At 32.3% G+C, this 21,033-nt stretch overlaps 2 protein-coding genes and 1 pseudogene across 2 annotated transcripts in view; 1 reads left to right on the top strand and 2 right to left on the bottom strand.

Moving 5' to 3' along the window:
* The window catches only part of LOC134727650 (putative DMBT1-like protein), a 112,585-nt gene extending 94,654 nt beyond the window's left edge, over nucleotides 1–17,931 (bottom strand). Inside the window, exons 1-3 of the mRNA XM_063592032.1 lie at nucleotides 17,844–17,931; nucleotides 15,823–15,986; nucleotides 6,735–6,891 (exon numbers count right to left, since the gene is read on the bottom strand). Of these exons, the coding sequence (XP_063448102.1) occupies nucleotides 6,735–6,891; nucleotides 15,823–15,986; nucleotides 17,844–17,866 (344 nt within the window). The 5' untranslated portion in view covers nucleotides 17,867–17,931. The remainder of the gene's footprint in view (nucleotides 1–6,734; nucleotides 6,892–15,822; nucleotides 15,987–17,843) is intronic.
* On the top strand, nucleotides 7,179–11,469 carry LOC134680928 (uncharacterized). The gene is made up of 4 exons (XM_063540239.1): nucleotides 7,179–7,812; nucleotides 8,589–8,870; nucleotides 9,403–9,592; nucleotides 10,796–11,469. The coding sequence occupies exons 1-4, from the start codon at nucleotides 7,395–7,397 to the stop codon at nucleotides 10,818–10,820; spliced, it is 915 nt and encodes a 304-aa protein (XP_063396309.1). The 5' UTR covers nucleotides 7,179–7,394; the 3' UTR covers nucleotides 10,821–11,469.
* On the bottom strand, nucleotides 11,624–15,235 carry LOC134680927 (putative nuclease HARBI1; annotated as a pseudogene).
* Nucleotides 17,932–21,033: the final 3,102 nt, after the last annotated feature.

Below are 21,033 nucleotides of genomic sequence, written 5' to 3'. Positions count from 1 at the left end.
CAATTGTTGACATTTAGGTAGAATATGTATAACATGAACTTTTGGTGAAAAGATTTTCACAAAATGTTCATTTTTCATGAGTCTATACTTCTTTTCCTGTCTGCGGCACTGCATGGTTAATTGAAATTTCCATATTTGGGTTAAAAATTTGTTTAAAAAGTAGAATTTTTCTAAAACTATCCATCATGACATGGATTTTTGTGATTAGGTGTGACAAGTAATCAATATTCTTACCAAAAACACCAACTTGAGTATTCATTTTGTTTATTCTGGAATTTTATTTCAAATTTTATATGCATTGGTGGGTCAAGTGCGGTCTAAAAACCATGATATAGTAGGCATGTATAAAGACCAGTATAGTCAAACAAGAGAAAGGTATGGTCTTTCTTGTGTCCAGATAGTTGTATTGTAGCAAATTCTTCAATATGAAAAAGTTTTGGGTAGTTTTTCAATTTTGACTTAAACAAGAGGCCCACTTGGGTAGATTTCATTGAAAAAAGGGGGAGGGGTAAACTATTGAATGTGGTTCATTTAAACAGGAGTAAAAAAATAAAAATAATAGATCAGAATACTCTTCTAGCTCCACAGTATCCAAATAATAGAAAAAACATTCATGAAGATAGACTAGAATGAGATTTACAGATCATTTAGTAGACATGACTTATTTCCAAATTTTGCATGTTTTCAGAAAGGGGTACTGCTTTAATAGTGGGGTTATTTTTATTAAAACAGCCAAACAGTTCTAATAATGGCATTTCTTATGTTCAAATATGGCTACTTAATGAAACTAAGTAAATGAATTATTTTTTTAAGACATTTCATAAATGTTATAGGTACCAGTCTTGTATTACAACTCCAATTTCCGGTGCATGTCAAAACATGGAGGGAAACAAAATAGTGCATTTTTTTCTGATTTTTTTTCTGAACTCAATTGTTTCTGTTTGATTATAGGTTTATGCTGAATTGAAACATATATATAGACTTTAAAAAAAATCTTGCATCTTTTGGGGATATCAATCCAGGAAAGTGGAAGGATATCATGTTTACTGGAAGTGGTGCGGCCTAGTAAAAATAGCAAACAGAAAGTAGAAAAAAAATGTTTTGACTTCAGGATTGCGTAACTTTTTATTCTTCGTGGCAAGACCCCCTTTTTTTTCGATTAAATCACAATTTCACATTAGTACATACATGATATGAACATGAAATTTTTTTTCTATGTCGCATTTTTTATTTTTTTATTTTCAAAGATCAGCTGTTTAGCATGTAAGCCTATGGAGCAGTCAATTACAAGACTGCAACCTGCATAGGGTAATTTTTTCATATGTTCACTGCAAGGAAGTAGCTCATGTGGACTTATGTGTGCCCAGAATGATAAAACATCATGATTTAAGAACTTTTTAAGAGAAAAAAATTATGGGGTATCAAGTTACACTGAAAAAACTGAAATTATGTAATAATTATGCATTTTCATACTAGACACCATTCTAAAGTATTAATAGATATAAAGCACAACAGTTTGAGGCAAGTTGAGATTCTGATGGTATTACATACATGATTTTCAATTAAAAAGAACATAGAAAGATTTTTTCTCAATGAAATCTTCTTCTTATGATGCAATTTTTAGTTGCACAGTTTTATTGAAAATAAGAGCAAAGTTGAAGAGACAGCTACATACAAAAGTACAATTTTTTTCTTAAGGGTTATTATTTTCATGGCTCAATTGTTGACATTTAGGTAGAATATGTATAACATGAACTTTTGGTGAAAAGATTTTCACAAAATGTTCATTTTTCATGAGTCTATACTTCTTTTCCTGTCTGCGGCACTGCATGGTTAATTGAAATTTCCATATTTGGGTTAAAAATTTGTTTAAAAAGTAGAATTTTTCTAAAACTATCCATCATGACATGGATTTTTGTGATTAGGTGTGACAAGTAATCAATATTCTTACCAAAAACACCAACTTGAGTATTCATTTTGTTTATTCTGGAATTTTATTTCAAATTTTATATGCATTGGTGGGTCAAGTGCGGTCTAAAAACCATGATATAGTAGGCATGTATAAAGACCAGTATAGTCAAACAAGAGAAAGGTATGGTCTTTCTTGTGTCCAGATAGTTGTATTGTAGCAAATTCTTCAATATGAAAAAGTTTTGGGTAGTTTTTCAATTTTGACTTAAACAAGAGGCCCACTTGGGTAGATTTCATTGAAAAAAGGGGGAGGGGTAAACTATTGAATGTGGTTCATTTAAACAGGAGTAAAAAAATAAAAATAATAGATCAGAATACTCTTCTAGCTCCACAGTATCCAAATAATAGAAAAAACATTCATGAAGATAGACTAGAATGAGATTTACAGATCATTTAGTAGACATGACTTATTTCCAAATTTTGCATGTTTTCAGAAAGGGGTACTGCTTTAATAGTGGGGTTATTTTTATTAATACAGCCAAACAGTTCTAATAATGGCATTTCTTATGTTCAAATATGGCTACTTAATGAAACTAAGTAAATGAATTATTTTTTTAAGACATTTCATAAATGTTATAGGTACCAGTCTTGTATTACAACTCCAATTTCCGGTGCATGTCAAAACATGGAGGGAAACAAAATAGTGCATTTTTTTCTGATTTTTTTTCTGAACTCAATTGTTTCTGTTTGATTATAGGTTTATGCTGAATTGAAACATATATATAGACTTTAAAAAAAATCTTGCATCTTTTGGGGATATCAATCCAGGAAAGTGGAAGGATATCATGTTTACTGGAAGTGGTGCGGCCTAGTAAAAATAGCAAACAGAAAGTAGAAAAAAAATGTTTTGACTTCAGGATTGCGTAACTTTTTATTCTTCGTGGCAAGACCCCCTTTTTTTTCGATTAAATCACAATTTCACATTAGTACATACATGATATGAACATGAAATTTTTTTTCTATGTCGCATTTTTTATTTTTTTATTTTCAAAGATCAGCTGTTTAGCATGTAAGCCTATGGAGCAGTCAATTACAAGACTGCAACCTAAAAGAGTCTCCATAATGATGAAAAGGCCAGAAACAAAAATGTACCCCTCATAAAAGGAATGGTTATTACATTGAGAGGTTACCCCTCATTTGAGGGGTGGTGATAAATATGAAGAGGACTTTAAATGGCTAATCCTTACAGAAGGATATTACTGTTCTGTGTGCCAAAAAAAAACACCCTGTTGCAAGTATTTTTTTTCAAAACACCCACCTTACCTTATTGAAAAAAGGAGAACACTGTATTTAAACAAACTGAATAGAACTTTTGTGCCTTTTTTTGATAGTTCCATATGTGATGTATGGAATTTACCAGAAGCCTCTATAATATTACCTAGATATTTATATTTTAATACTTTTTCTAATTTATAACCATCCAAAGTAAACTCTGCTTTAGTGTAACTCTGCTTTAGTGTTAAACATACAATACATATGAATATGTAGGGTTACTCTAGTCCAAATAATTATGACGTTTGGCAAGGCTATTTAAAAAAAATTCTGGGACGCCTTCCTACAACGTTCTAGGAAGGCGTCCCAGAAAAAAAATAAAATAGCCTTGCCAGACGTCATAATTATTTGGACTAGGGTTACTCCATCAGGGGGTTAGGTCTGGTAATAGACCCCCCCCCCCCCACAACCAAACCATTGTGAATATACACAATGGTTTAGGCAATAAACAGGTGTGTATCCAGCCCTTTTTAAAAGGTGGGATTTAAACCATAGTTTATATGTACCTTTTTCAAATCATGCATCAAAACAGGTTACTGTACAAGAATGTGGTGTATTAGAAAGTCAATTCATACCTGTATGCACAAATGTAACAAATGTTAACATCTTTCCTTCAAACTCTTGGCTGGATCAATGATTATTCTCATGTCTGATAGGCATGTTTTAAAATATTATTCATTTCTACTCACCAATTGTAATTTCCAGCTCAGCTTATATTGTGCTGTAGTGTCCATCTACCATCATGGCATGTCAACGAATTTGTGTAAAATAAATTTGTCATTTGAAGATGCCGACATGCGACAAGTAAAGAGGGTACGGTAACGTTAAATCGTTTACGGGCGTATTTTCCGTTTTTAATCAAACTTGTCAGATTTGATTAATTATCGTCGGAAAATGTCCCTAATGGATAGTAATTCAAATTAAACCAGCTTTATTATGCTGTATTCATGTAATATATATAACCTGGTCTTCAAATGTACTTCAGGTACACTGGCCTTTTTCTGCTATAATATTCAAACTTTATCTTTTAACAAAGTCTTCTGGTGTGTAATATTTTTTTTATAAAAGGCTCTCGAATTATAGACTAATTAAAAATTGAAGATGGAAAGTCAAACGCATGAGTCTGGCAAAAATGAACGGACATTGGCATGACAGTAAACGGAAAACGAGAAAAGACATAGATTCTAGTTATATATATATATTTTCCCCTGCCTCACTCTAATGCAATTTATATAGCCAGCATTAAAAGTTAAATGAATGCATTCATTTACAATATTAAAAAATGTTACATCTTAAATCTAATTAAACATAATTATTAAGATCACGCGTTTTCAAGTGTCCACGCACTGTGTGTTCACGGCCGACATCCGTAATTATTTAATACGGGTGTAAAAATGATCTATTGCGTCAACATGACAAATTTTTCACCACCCACGACAGTCTGTAATTGCAAAAACATGTATTGTAATCACTTGTAAACCTTTAATATAAAGGTTCAGGTGCTTACATTCAATGAATAAATGTTATTTCGGCAATCTGTTGAATTTTTTTTAGTCATTTCGCGGCGGTTTGTTCAGCAGTATGACTTTGAGCTACTTTTTAAAATATATACAAAACATGCTAAATAGGATGTAGTAAGAATTCAAATTGAATATTTATTTTATTTAATTAACATGATTAAAGGGACGTGGTAGACTTTCAGTTAACATAAACCGTCTTCTTTCTAACTTTTATTTTATTTTTAAAAGGGGAGCAACCCCTGATAAACAATGGGAAAGTTTTACTCGTTTTGTATCCAAATGATTAAAATCTGAACACGACTGGACACGGTCTGACAACATCTTGACGTAACTTTGTATCCATGGTCTGTTTTGGTCTGACATGGTCTTAACGGGTCCAAACAACCCGCTAGACGATTCAGTCTTTTCCGTCTTGATACGCCTTAACGAACTGATTTACCTGATGAGGCTATCGATCTGAACGGCGACTAAACGATCTGAAATATCTTGACGAATTTCTCTAGCGGTAAATCCAGTCAATCAAGATGTGATCAGACCAAAATGACCGTTTCAGACTGAAATCGTGCTACTAGTGCATACATAAAACAGACCTAGGGTCTTTTAATTTGATATCCTTTGTTTATGACCTTGAAATTGAGGTCAAGGTCATAGGTTAATTGGACGTTCTAGATTTTGACCTTTGCTTGAAATTCATATTTATATATCATTTAGCCATAGGAACTGACATTTTCAACTGAATTTTAATATTTTCATATCAAAATAGATCCTTATTGGTGGAAAGACATTCTTTTGTTCTTTGAACAATTGGTTTTTAATTTATTATAGATATCTTCATCTGTAATGAAAATCTTTTTATTGTATTTCAAATTGTTTAAATCCAAATTGGGGAATTGGAAACAGATGACTAAGTTTCTATTACGATTAACAAGATAAATATATTATACTTTACATTTACAAGAATATGATTGTTTGGAGTAGAAAATGAATCTCTGCATAGTTTCTCTCATTATTTTTTTAATCGAAACATACGAATTTGTAAATTTAAAAATGAGTGCAATTAACTCGAGGGTTACATATCAACTATAAGACGAAAACAACAGAACAACGGAAACCTGAATATCAAAATGCGTTCGTAACTGACAAAAAGAATATTATGCGCGTTTTGTATTGTAAAGCTATTACTAGAACTTTTAATTTGTTTTGTAGTTTTACGTATCGTTAAACATAAAACTAATGTCTGCCTTAAAAGCCGTCAAAGGCTATAACGCAATGCTGCTAAGCAGCTAACTAAACATCGGGTAATTCAGTTCAGTAGTCTTTGGGAAATTGTGATAAAATATATGTTGGACAAACAAACGGATGAAAGTACAAACGGTAGAGCAATGTGGTAACAGTACAAACAAGAATGTGTCCAAAGTACACAGATGCCCCACTTGCACTATCCTTTTCCATGTTCCAAGGACCGTGAAATTGGGTAATAATCTAATTTGGCATTAAAATAACAAAGATTATATTATAGGGAACATGTGTACTAAGTTTCAAGTTGATTGGATTTCAATTTTATCAAAAACTACCTTGAACAAAAACTTTAACCTGAAATTCCCACTTTCATTTTCTATATTCAGTGGACCGTGATATTGGGGTCAAAAGTCTACTTTGGCTTTATTTATTAAAAAGATTATATCATAAGCAACAAGTGTATTAAGTTTCAAGCTGATTGGACTTCAGCTTCATCAAAAACTACCTTGACCAAAAATGTTAACCTGAACGGACGAACGCACGAGAGGACGCACAGACGGACAAACGAACGAGCGAACGGAGCAACAGACCAGAAAACATAATGCCCCTCTACTATCGTAGGTGGGGCATAAAACAATTTTTATGTAGGTAATTCAAAATAGTGTTGGTAATCATTCGTCATTTAACTCAAAAATACTCAGAAATGATCAACCAATGGTTGAGATATCTTACCCAGTTTCATTGTATCCAAGCATACCACAAATAACACTAGCTTCTTCATCCCCGAATCCATCATCACAAATAGTCCCCCATTCTCCATTCACATTGATTTCTACTCGTCCTTCCAAAGAATCATCACCATCAACCAACCGAACTTTCATAAAATTTTCTGAAGATAAAAAAACCCATACAAACGAGGTGTACGTATAAACCTAATGTAAATTGTAATAAATGCATTAAGATAGTTTTTTCAATCTATTTTATATTCTTCTTTTCAGTAACGTAAGCTTGTGGATGGTGTTGTTGTTTAAAACTAACAAACTTTAAGACTTTTTTTTTCGTTTTGATATTGATCGTCCATTTATAAATGTCGTCTTACTATTGATTTTTAATCCGAAACACCAATTTTGGATTGAAAGAAATAATAATCTTCTTGTTTTTTGTTAGGCCCTGGGCCCAGTTGTTCAAAAGTGTCGTTAAATATAACGATGATTAAGCCTAACGAGTCGTTAAATCTTAACGCAGTCGCTAACTAATCAATGCGTTAAATATTGTTGTTCAAAAAATGTTAACGACAATGTTAGTTAACGCAGTGTTAAAATTTAACGATGTGATTAAAAAAATAAAATTCCCACAATTCTTTGTAAAATTAAACTTCCTGTTTTAATCAACATGGCTGCAAATGTGTCTGTAAAAACTTCAAGAGACAGAAAACTAAATTTTACAGCAGTTGAGAGTAATTTAATAAGTGAGCTGGCTACAACACATCTAGAATTACTCCAGGGGAAGCATTCCCCAGAGGTTACCAATGCCAAAAAACAGGAAATGTGGAAGGAAATAACATCCAAGGTGAATGCATTGGGGGTGTGTCTCAGGACAGAGACAGAGGTTCGAAACCGCTGGAGAAACCTGACCCGTGGGGCTAAGCAAAAGTTTACATCAGTACAGAAGGAAAGAGCACAAACTGGTGGTGGTCCTCCTCCCACCCAGCCTTCCCAAGCAGAGGAGAACATTATTAATTGCATGAAAGACACGGCCTCTTTCCGTGGGGTTCCCGGTGGTCAGGAAACTGTAATTGAGGGACCAGAAGGTAATATATGTTTAAAATTTTTTCAAATTACTGTAATAATGCTTTTAAAACAGTCTTTTCATTCCGAAATTTACAAGACACATTTTAATCAAAAGGCTATTTATCGTCTGCAATGTTTACAAATACAGGGGGAATCCCAAATTGTGACCCTGACCTTCGAAATAAAAATAGATGCATTTTTATCATTACAATATTGAGTTGTAGACTGTGACATTTTCAATGACAGTCTTGTGTGCTTTCTTGAATCATTCCTATAAGCTAAATGCTCTGCAGTTTGTGTCAAAATCTCACCTTATGTAGCTTATTTGTTTACAATTCATGATTCTATCTGCAACTTGGCTGTCCTTGGCGCCGAACACAAGCCGCTTATGTCATCGCAAAATATTTATGGGGGTGTTTAAGGGTAAATTTTGTACGACGTTTTTTTTTGTATTTGATATGCATCAATTTGTGAGTTCTCTAATATGACATTCAATCGTGAATTTTGCTTTTATGCATTAAATTATTTCTTGCTCATCATGAAATGCGTTTCTTTAAACAGTTTCCGGTTAAGATAACCCATATCCTTTTATCCCCTTATTCCTGTTAATTTCGGTATCGGGATCGTTCGCCCTAATAATATGTTCGCCCCGTGTCTATTCGCTCATCGAGTCCGTTCGCCCTACTTTGGAAAAATAAATATAATCAGAGCATTTAAGTGCCTATTTTTTTAAGTTTACTACTTTTTGCATAAAAACAGTTTCTCAAATGAAGTAAATATGTAATATTTCCTTCAGGTAGGCCCTCCTCCTTAGTAAAAAAAGCAAAAGAGATGAAGGGTCAAATTGAAGAATATCTTCAGAATTACCAGCCATTAAAATCATTGCCAAAAGTTGGAGATAGCCTGTTGAATGATTATGTTGACAAAACTAAAGGCATCTCTGAGGAAGAGAGAGATGAATTAACTTCCTATCTCAGCTTGAAACACAAAGACATTTTCAATTTATCAGTCAGTTCTGACATTCCATCTATGATGCACAATACTATATCCTTCATAATCCATCATTCAGGACACAAAGGTACAACTATTGTGAGAGAAAAAAAAATCTTTTCTTAAAATTCTGTCACCCCTAAATACCTACATATCTTACCATGATAAAATATTCATATTTTGTCCTCGTCTACCGAATTCTCCTTTTTGAATGCCCATATACGGTTTATAGATACTAGATATAGGGCATAGATTATTTTTTTTTCAGAATGCAAAAATAATGGGAAAAAAAATAAAGACAAAAATTGACAAAAAATTGTGTAAATATCAAGAACAAGAAAATGACCTAGACAATTCATAAATAAAAAAAAAAACATCCAGACCATCAAGGTTTTATTTTACGATCACGGTTATATGATGCAAATATCTTTGATTTAAACACTGTGTACTTGTTGAAACTATCTTAGATAAAAAGTTGGCTTTTGCTTACAATAAAATACAATTTTAAGAGTCGAAAAAATAGTGGGAATTAAAAAAAAATAAGAGTGAACAAATAAAATTGAATAAATGATTTTAAGACTTATGTAGTTTGTTCTAATGAGTACATATAACTATTTCAGACCAATTACAACACACATCACAGTCCAGTGTGAATGTGCAATCCAATACCGTGAATGAGGAGATGGAGGAAGTATGGAGAAATCGCCTGGACTTTCATTTTAATGCCATCAGTGATGCCTCAATTCCTGCAGCAGCCCCAGTGACAGTTGTTCACGAGATGGTACAGAACAGGACTGACCTGACTGTTAGGTATACTGTAAACTCTTAGTAATGAAAATGAGAATGGAAATGGGGAATGTGTCAAAGAGACATCAACCCGACCATAGAAAAAAACAACAACAGAAGGTCACCAACATGTCTTCAATGTAGCCAGAAATTCCCACACCCGGAGGCGTTATTCAGTTGGCCCATAAACAATATATACTAGTTCAGTGATAATGAACACCATACTAATTTCCAAAAATTAATATATAGTGGCATTTAAGTAAATATGGTTTTTGTTTTGTTTTTGTCTATTCTTCATCTATTTTCCATTTTTATATTATCTTATTTGTACCAGCATTAATCCTTTAGAGCATATAATTTTTAAGAATAATATGTGTATATCCTAAAATGTTCAGTCTTCCATGAAAATACAGGTTAAACTGACCTCATTGTTGCAGAGGCGGATTTAGGGAAAAAAATGGTTGCTTTTATAGGGAATCACTGAAGCGTGACTGAAGTGGGCCCCCTCTTAGGTCAGTCAGTGGGCTCCCACTTATGAAAATTCCTGGATCCGCCACTGTGTTGGTACTATAGATCATCTATTTATGAAGAATTGTTGTTATATCTCGCCCAATCGTACATAAAACATATTCACAATAACCACAAGGCACTCCAACATAAAAGGAAAAGTGGTCCTTGACCTAAAGCATCAATCGTTTCAATTCTTAAGGCAGCAACCATTTGATTTTCGGGGGGGGGGGGGGGGGGGTATGTTTTTTTTTCTGTACAAACAATCTATTTTTTTAGCGACAAACTGAAAACAAGTTTTTTCTTTCAATTTTAGCATTACATATATTGGCAGCTGAGGGTGAAACAAACAATTATATTTTCTCAGGGTCCAAAACAATTTTTTTTTTTACCAAAAACTTAAATTATAGTAAGTGGTAGTTATGTTCCCAGATTGAGTTTCGTTTCATTACAAAGTTATAAGTTGAATCATATTATTACAACAACGTAAGCAAGTTAATGAAGCCTGAACAGATCTGGGGTGGGGGAGATGGGGGTGGGGTGGGTGGGGGTATTTCCTTCCTATCTGAAGCGGTAGGAGTGTATCGCAAAACAGGGTTGCTTTTTCATGCACTGCTGGTTACACAGGGTCCCTTTTTATGTCCTGCTTGTTAGAAAAGTGTCGCTTTTTAGAGTCCTGCTGGTGAATACTATTTTATGTTTCATCTCCTTGTTTTCTAGATCTGATGAACAGGAGCCACCATAAAAGAAACCCAAGAAGAAGACAGCTGATGATGTATACAGTCTGCAGTGTCAAGTTTTGGAGAGAAAACTGATTAAAACCAACCTCCAAATTCAGTTATATGAAAGACTTCACAGCAAGCTTGATGACAATCTTACTACAGGGTTGCTGTCTTTTTTGGAGCAGTAGAATATAAAGATTCTATTTCTAATGTTAACCTGTTGTTCTCTCTTTGTTTTGTTTATCGTTAAAATATATATTATATATATAAATATGTTGACTCTTTGTCTGGTTGATTTTTTATTTTCCACTGGTAACACAATTATAAACAGTAGTGCCCACACTAATAGGATCAAGTGCTTTCTGAGGCTAATTAAAATTCAATTTATGCAGAAAGTCTTAAAGATACAATTATAACTACAAATATCACAAAAACTGAATAAATGACTATACGGTATATGTTTTATTCCTAGGTGAGGTCAGGTGAACCATGTTTTAGTGGCCTTCAGCTGTTATCTGCTCTATTGTCGGGTTGTTGTCTCTTTGATATATTTCCCCTTTTTAATTCTCAATTTTACTTATTGATATGAAACCTAGCAATAATTCAATAGACCAAATACTGTCCTACCTATAAATATTGATTGAGAATTTCACATGACAGACAAAAAAACTTAACTGCCATCGCTGAACCATGAAAAAGAGGTTGATGACAAAAGTCATAAGACAGATTGAAACTTCGTAACCTAAAATGCCAGTACATACAATTTATGTGGGAAGCATAACTTCTACCTCTAGAAAAATAAAGAGTAACAAAATAATGTGGAAAGGTAATTAAGAATTTAATGTGTGAATTTAATTGGTGAAGTACATCTGAGTGATGTGATCCCTAATTCTCCTTCCATCATTGGCTCCATTGTACGCTGGGTCTACATTAGGCATCTCCTCTTCTTGATCTTCTGGCAGGTCAGGCTCATTCATACACAAAGCTATATTGTGCAGAATGGCACAAGCCATGATAATACTACATGCCTTTTCAGGTTTCATACGAATCTATAAAATAAAAGTAAAAAAAAATTATTAAAATCTATTAAAAATAATATGAACTTATGACATTAGTAGTCTTATTAAAACTCTTCCATAATCTTTGTTGAGCGTTTTGTTTCATGTTTGTCAAGTGTTGTTGTAATTAAATTTTTTTAAATTTTCTATAGATAAGAATTTTGGGCCCTTAACAGCTTGCTGTTTTTTATACAAGGCTCCGGCTGTCTTGAAGGACGAATAATTGACCAAAATTCTTAACTTTCTATACAGTGGCAGATCTAGAAATTTTCAGAAAGGGGGGGGGGGGTCCACTTACTCCCTAAGAGTGGTCACGATTCAGTGATTTGGTATACAATCATTTATTTTTTTCCAGAAATGGGCCCAATTTTTAAATCAGCCTCTGTTATACATTGTGACATGTTTGCAGAGTTGTCTTCTTGGCACTCATATCACATTTGCTTATTCATGTAGTCTAATTATATACATGCATTTTTTGGTTGAAATTTTAGTTCTTATTTTTTTGACACTGTATAATGAATCAAATTATTCTTTATTTAGAATTGAACATGTTAAGTCATAAAGGGCTTTCATAAACCTGCTTTTTTTTAGTAAAAAAAAAACATTACCACTTCTCTGTCCATCCAGTAGTTACACAGCAACTATTTGATTTTCTGGGAGGGGGGTATGGGTTTTTTTCTCTGCCAATTTTTTTTTTTCGCCTTTGGGGAAGAATGTTCAATTTATTTTTTTTTTGCGACAAGTCGAAAGCACTTTTTTTCATTCAATGTTAGCATTACATATAGTGGCAGCTGAGGGTGTAACAAACTATTTTTTTTTCTCAGGGTCAAAAACAAATTATTTTTTTCTCTAAAAACTGGAAACAAACTTTTTTTTCCCCAAAAAAAACCCATAGCTACTCCCCCCACCCCCCAGAAAATCAACTGGTTGCTGCCTTAAATACTTGTTCCCTAACTTTAATATTTTTTAAATTAGATTAATACCTCTGAATGAAGTACATGAAAACGCCTTTTCCATCTCCCAAATGTCCTTTCTATTACACATCTTGTTCTTGCATGATGCTTGTTAAACCTTGTCTGGTCTTCATTTGCAGGACGGGCATAAGGCGTCATGATGAATGGGCGGCATGGATATCCACTATCCCCAAGTAAGATGCCACTTTCCCAATTAGGTGTCCTTTCCATGTGTGTACATACCTAAACAATGAAATTAGAATATGTAAAACACAATCATGTTTCCACTGGACAAATTGTTATGTAAATTAATGGATGATAGAAATAAAAATATTTAAAGAATAGTCAATATATAAAAAAAGAGGATGTGGTATGAATTCCAATGAGACAACTCTCTACAAGAGACCAAAATAACACAGAGATTAACATCTACAGGTCACTGCACGGCCTTCAACAGTGAGAAAATTCCATATAGAATATTCTTTACATTGCCTATATGTTATCTATTTAAGATACAAGGGCAATAAATAAAACAATTTATATGTCTCTTAATTTAAGGATTCAAATAATGAAATGTCATTGCCAATATAAATAATTGTTCTAAAACTCTTTTAAAAATTAATTACTCAGATTTTGAAACGCATCAAAAGTATTGATTATAAAGTGTACAATATAAACTTCATAAAAATCTGTCAATATTTGTACACATAATTAAGGGCCCTTATAAATGTTGTAATATTCCATATTTAATCCTTTTTTTCCAAAAGGCATAACTGATTGAAAATAATTCATCAGCACTAATTTTTCAACTTGTTAAGACACATTAAATTTTTAACTTGTTCAAGACACATTATTTTTTTAATAAAGATTACGCATAAATTTATAGTGAACGATAACAATAAAAAATGAATGGAAGGAAGATTTGATTTACCTGTGAAGTTCTAAAGATGTGTGCATCATGTGCATTTCCTGGCCATGATGTGTTGATATTTGTAAATTTTCCTGTAAAAGAGAACAGTGAAAATAGTGAATTATTTATAGAGCACATGAAATTCTCAACTAGCAAATTCAGTTAAACCAAAAAAAATAGGACATGTTTTCTTTTCCAAATTACAAAGTTCATACAATATCCCAACAAACAACACATGCAATCTAACTTACAAAATTGCTACTAATTAAATATGATTAAGAACAAATAGGGAAACATGAATATAAAAAAAAAGTACTTGGTAGGAGAGAGCCAGTACAAAGAGGGATAACTCCATCTATTTATCTTAACTTTAAATTGTCATGGATAAAAAACACATCTGCAACTTAGTTTAAGAGACAGTCCCACTTAATATGCTATAGAATTGCAAATTCTTTTGAACACATGAAATTTATTATCAATATACCAGCACTCGTATTTATGCATATATCTTGTATTTTGAATGGTTCAGGTATGCAATGGTTCAAATTAGGTACGAGCTGTCAAGGTACGAGTTTTGCAGGGAACTAGTTGACTTGCTTCCCTTTAATTTTTGTTTTTGCTGTAAGGGACATTACACTTTTGTAAACATACCATCTGCATCACACACAGCCTGCACATTGATGCTGTGGTAACCTTTCCTGTTGACATAGGATGCCTCATCAATGGTGGGTGCCTGGATACGTATGTGCGTCCCATCAATGGCTCCAATAACATTGGGAAACCCTCCAATTCTGTAATTGCCAGCCTTTATCTTGTTTTTTTTCTGCGTCGCTTCTTGGCCATTTAACGAACTCGTTCTGCCTCTTACACAATGCAGCCGTAGTGTCCTGCACAACTCTTGACACTGTGCCTTTGTCCAACCCTTTAAAAGGAGATTTTTTTTTTTTATTAAAACCATGATGACTAAATAAGAAATTGACAACAAAGATATTGACGTTAAATTCGATAATATATTATCAACACTAAAAACAAATAACTGAATGAATACAAATATAATTATAAAACCAATTAAATTCTTACCAAGTGTGTCTCCAACAACTTGAAGAAAACTTCCACTGGCCAAAAATCTTAGGGTAACCATGACTTGCTGTTCCACAGTGAGTGCATGGTTTCTGTGTGTCCCTCTCTGTAAGTCATCTCTTACAAGGTCCGAGATAACCATGATACTTTGTCGGCTGAATCTGTATCTTGCCCTTAATTCCTCATCACTAAACTCTAAAGAAAAGCCATCCCTATTGCGAAAATGTCGTGGTCTTCTTTGTGGTGGAACATTGAACAATGCTAGGCCAGCCATGTTTAACGCAGTCGTTAGCATTTAATCATGGGTAAATAAGTGATTAAAGTTAGCGAGGTTTTAACACAAAAGTTAACGATAATATTTTTGAACAACACTTAACATTATCGTTAAATTATAACGACACGTTAACGACACTTTAACGACATCGTTAGCCTAACGACACTTTTGAACAACTGGGCCCTGTTGTCTAATCTGCCTTTTTAATTATCTAAATTTTGAGAAAATGAGACTTTCCCTAGTGTCTTTCCATTATTTCGTATTCATTCAATTATTATTATTTTTTAGAACGTTAATGAAACTCCTAATCAATCAACTTGCTCAAATTTGCTACTTTGACCTTGCATTTCTTTCTAGAGTGAATTTTATAAATTAATTCAAATTATCAAGGACAATTTCTCCAACTTATTTATTATATGTCAAATCAGGAGTAGATAGAACAACAGGGTTTCTTAAAACAAGTATTGGTGCTGTAAATTTAATATTAGTTTAATTCATAACTTTTTATACAATATTATAAATCAAAAGTAGGACGAAAAGTATAATTCATTGTCAAAAGAACAGTCGTATAAATGTTAACAATGTATATAAAGCTTTCTGAACCGACAAATAAAACCAAATTTTTTAAATCATAAATAAGCAGATATGACATTATCTAAAAAATGGTTATATTAGGACATGTTTGTAGATTCAAACATAAACTGTTAAAGATAGATAAAAGAACTTGTTTTTAAATTATTCCAAATATACCTTGACAGACAACACCAGCATCTTCGCTATGCCCACAATCATGTTGGAATAGGCCATTAGACTGACAATCAAATATGTCCGATTCTGTTCCAATGCAATTTAAATTATCCAACACAATAGATCCATATCCCGCCCCAAAATGAGCGTTAGAATAAGGAACTGATCTGAAAACAAGATCTCAAGTAAATATTTTTTAGTGATATTATTATATTTTGAAATCCAACGTATTAATGATTTAAAGATAGTTTTTAGAACGTCATCATTTATTTCATTAGGGGAATAAATAAGTGAATATGTGATCTACTGCTCACTGATTAGACCCCGCCTCGCTAAAAGTATAAGATACACAGATTAATGTTGAGTGATTAATCATGATATAGCAATGATTTTAGTACACTTTTGTCGACTTTTCGAAAAAAAACCAAGGATGTTCCTATCCCAGGAATAGATAACTCAGTCGTATTTGGTACAGCTTTTTGGCATTTTGGGCACTCAATGCCCTTCAACTGTGTACTTGTCTGGCTTTACAACTATTGTGACCTGAACGTTAATGATGAGTCACATGTAGATAAAACGCCTGTCCGTCTGACGTATTTAATCATAATCCTGGTACCTTTGTAATTATGTAATTACTCATATAAACCCTTAACTCATACTAGAAATAATTGCAATGTAACTGCCAAGAAAGATGCGACGTATGGACGGACAGACAGTGAGGTAAAACAGTGCTCTCCCTCTTTTTTAAAGCGGGGGTATGAAAAACTTATGTAAATAAAGAAACACGAAAAATATATTAGTGTAATTGTCATATCGTAGAAAAGAAAAACGTTTTATTTCAATTATAGATATCTTTATCTGTAATGAATAACTTAATATTGTATTTATAATCATTTGAATCAAATTTGTGTTTAACGTTAGGGAATTGCAAGTTATAGCAATCGATGGCAAAAATTAGTTTAGTACCGCAAGTGTGAAGATAAATACATTATTTTACATCAACATGATTAAGATGGTGACGAATCCGGAGTTTTGCATAGTTGTTCACTTTAAATTGTTTCGATAGGTAAGACTTGTATTGGTTCTCCTTTGTAATTTGAGTTTTCATCTTAATTGGCACACAGTGACTGAATGACGGAATGAACAGAAGGAAATGATCAGTTATTGACAGGACCAACATAATATTATTTGCACGAAATCATTTGTACTGTACTGAATGTTAAAATGACGCTCATGGAATCCATATACTTTGAGGACCCATTGGTGGCCTTTGGCTCTTATCTGAACTTTGGTCGGGTTGTTGTCTCTTTGACATATCCCATTTTTATTCTCAATTTTATATAAAATGTGAAATAATTGCCTATCAGATGAATACTCACTGTGAGTGACCATATAACATACAATCAAATTATGTATTCTTAAGACAAACTGAAAACGGATGAGTAATTTGTCTACAATAACGCCCACCCTTCCTAGTGTTGGTATTCTAACGAAATATGGGTTGGCCCTTCGTGGTACATTGACAATATATTCAAACCCCCATGAATTATTTGGATTCTAATAGGACAAATACGGCAAATGTGTTGGATCGAAGTGCCTTAGGTAAAGGCATCATTTGCCATTTCCATAAATAAACGTACTGTTAAATTGACGTAAAAAAATCGGAGCAAACTGAAGAACTGACATGCTTAAACTATTTACAATAAAATATTTAGATAAGTTTGGATGAATCTAAATGACAACTTTACCTATATCTATTATAAGTATACAATAAACGTCTTATTTAGCATCGTTTGATTACGTTTCCTTGTTTGTGATGTTTTTCAGGTTACAAGCGTGTATTTTCCCGTAAAATGGTTATATTCTGGCGTCATAGTTCTATGACATCGGGTAGTTCATTCGTATGAAAAATTATGACGTAGCTGTACGATCGTAATAGCTCAAACAATATATTCATCGTTTAACGCAGGTGTGTACTCCACGCGTTTGACGGACGTCATGTTAGAATAGTTCATATATCTTACCCAGCTTCATGATATCCAAGCATACCACAAATAACACTAGCTTCTTCTTCCCCGAATCCATCATCACAAATAGTCCCCAATATTCCATTCACATTAATTTCTACTCGTCCTTCCAAAGAATTAATACCATTAACCAACCGAATTTTAAAAAAATCTTCTATTAAAAAGAAACATATGTAACACAAACTTAATGTATATCGTACTAAATGCCTTAAAATAATTAGATAAGTGAGATATCGCCAGGTTAGATCATGTTGTCCCATTGTAAATGAGTCAGAATTCTCAATGCGAATGATATAGTGAAAAGAGCAGACCCTAAAAAAAGAAAATTTCAACATCTTCAACTGAAACTGACACAGAAACATTTATTTTCATTTGGTGAAATACTTTTACTAAAGAAATAAGATTTTTTTTATGAGATAAAATAATTCAATATAATACGACACTTTTACACTCATGTTGAAATGATAATCAGATATTTCTTTAAAATTAAGTTTTTTCTGAATTTACTTATGACTTATATATAAAACGTTCAAGCATTAAGAGGTTTATTTAATTAAGTTATACTAGATTAAACAATTGTCATATGTTTAATCCGGTCACATATCTAGGACATTGTATTCAATACATCTGTTATATTTACTTTGTCTTCTTTCGTAACATTTAATGTTAGATAATTGAATTTAATCAGAGCGTTTGTTGACTCTACTTTATATTTGGTTGCCGTAACGTCACCATGTTAACCGTAATATATCTAATCGAATTACGAATGTTAAATATAAATAACACATGTTCAGACAGACACATAATAATGACCTTCACAGAATGTTCCAGTATATCCATTGCCACATTGACAAGTGAATGTTGAGGGTCCGTTCTTGCATGTTCCATTGTTCAGGCAATTGACATCATCACATGGCGAAGCTTGAAATAATTAAATATTTATTAAGACAAATATTCGATTTATGCATGACATAATTGCTTTATTAAAAACCAAAATCAGGACAGTTATCAAAACAGTCGTTCGATCTAGGTAAACGAATTAAAAAAAATCTGCAAATAAACAACACACAAATATATTCATCATCATTTTGTATGTTTTGGCACATACACTAAACGATATTTGGTTTTATGGTCTAAATTTTTAAACTGTAAATTAAGCAATGGTTTCAATAACTAACATTTAAATTAATCATTTATATTCAATAATGAGTGTAGCTTTAATGTTGTTGAATAACACCACAAATGTCAAGACAGCAAACTATCAAATACTGATGTAATTTAAAACATTCTTTTATAAATAAATTTCTTATTACTTTTTACTTGTGTTATAAGCATATAAATTGATATACACTGCCGAATTAAAGTGGGAAGATTTGCAGTCGATCTATTTTTTGAATGTGTATTTTTTAGTTTTTTGTGTCACAAATGTCTGTCTGTTAACGTATTATTTTGTAATTTAATTGGAAAAAAGATTAGATGACAAAATATTCATATATCTAACCTTCTCAGACATTTAGGTTCCTCGACCTAGAGAGGACGGTTTAATCCATGTATTCGATAAGGGGACAATGTTTACTTTGTCTTCTTTTGTAACATTTTGTTGTTTATAAAACAAGGTTATGTATTGACTATTTACATTTGTGTCTGCCATATGCATAACCCTGTTAAACTAGGATGGCGTATCAAATTTAAACATCAAAAACATAGAGATACAAATTACCTTCACAAAAAGTTCCATTAAAACCCTCGACACATTGACATGTGAATGTTGATGGCCCGTTCTTACATGTACCTCCGTTTTGGCAAATGACATCATCACATGGTGTAGCTTTAGATAATAATATTTTTATATGTTTAATCAATAAATTAGTTAACTAGAGTTTTATCCCTTTAGTCACTAATACAATTTAGAGAATAATCAACGTAAATACAAGAGTTCAATGTGAACTATTTTTGCAAATCTACTTGTTGAGGTATAAATGATTTGATACAGTACTGAAATAAAGATAATGAATTTCACTTAAAACTAAAATGAATTTAATGTAACCTAACCGATTTTTATTACTTTGTGTAAAACAAGATGAGTGATATTATTGAAGAAGATTATGATATTTGTTGTCCATTTGTTTGATATGTTTGATATGTTTGAGGTTTTTCATTTTGTCATTTGATAAAGAACTTTCCTCGGAGTCCAGTATTTTTGTGAATCTACTTTTGAATGTTTACATACATGTGAATAATTGTTCATATTATGATGATACACGTTTTGTAACGTGCACGTTGACTTGACAAAGCCTCAAATAAGCAATATCATTTCTCAAAGATGAAGTGTCGGACATCGTAAATGACTGATAAAAAATACATTATATTTGCTATGGTGGTAGCTTCAGTTTTAATATTTATTAATGTCAAGTAAAATACATTATATTTGTTATGGGGGTAACTTCAGTTTTAGTATTCATTAATGTCAAGTCAAATGCATCTTTAAATCTTATGAATCTTCTTCTCATTACTAATTTTGATAAAAAAAAAGTGCTCTAAATGAAACGTACATATTGTTAAGCAGACATTAGCTTTTGTTTTAGTCTTGACACATCTTTCTCTCCAATAACAGGGATTAGGATAACAGGAATCATCAGTCTGAATAAAAACATATTACAAAATTGTATTTGTTCAAAGGTATAAAAAAAAACTATTTGACAGATGATCAACTTCAAAGTAATGTTTTTTTAAACAGGCTTTCAGTAACTGCGAGCACTCATAAATAGTACTTTCGTGTTAATTCAATACCATTTGTAATGCTTTTTTGTCATCTTATGTTTACTTATTTAAAATTATATCTTCTTTTTTTATATACCAGCTTTTATAATTGTTTTGTATGACTAACTTTTTACTCACGTTCTCGTACTATGAACAACAAAATCATTTATTATTTTAAAATTTATTCCCGTTCTCCATTACTGTACATTTTTTTTAATTTATCTGTGTAAGTTATTCTATTTGGCGGCAGTTTGTCAAAGTTTCATCATTATATTGCTGCATTTCGTTCTGGGTAATGGTTGTATCTCAAGAATTGTTCATTATCTCAAACCCAGTTTATTGAATTTTTTTTATTAACATTGTGTTATATACATCAAATGTATTCGTTCACTTCATATTCACTTGGTTTTTTTTCATATTGTTTTTA

This window comes from Mytilus trossulus, chromosome 8 (genome assembly GCF_036588685.1).
Source record: "Mytilus trossulus isolate FHL-02 chromosome 8, PNRI_Mtr1.1.1.hap1, whole genome shotgun sequence".
Classification (NCBI taxonomy): Eukaryota; Metazoa; Mollusca; class Bivalvia; order Mytilida; family Mytilidae; genus Mytilus; species Mytilus trossulus.
Note: the sequence above shows the minus strand (reverse complement) of the source record. Positions and strands in the feature narration are given on the sequence as shown.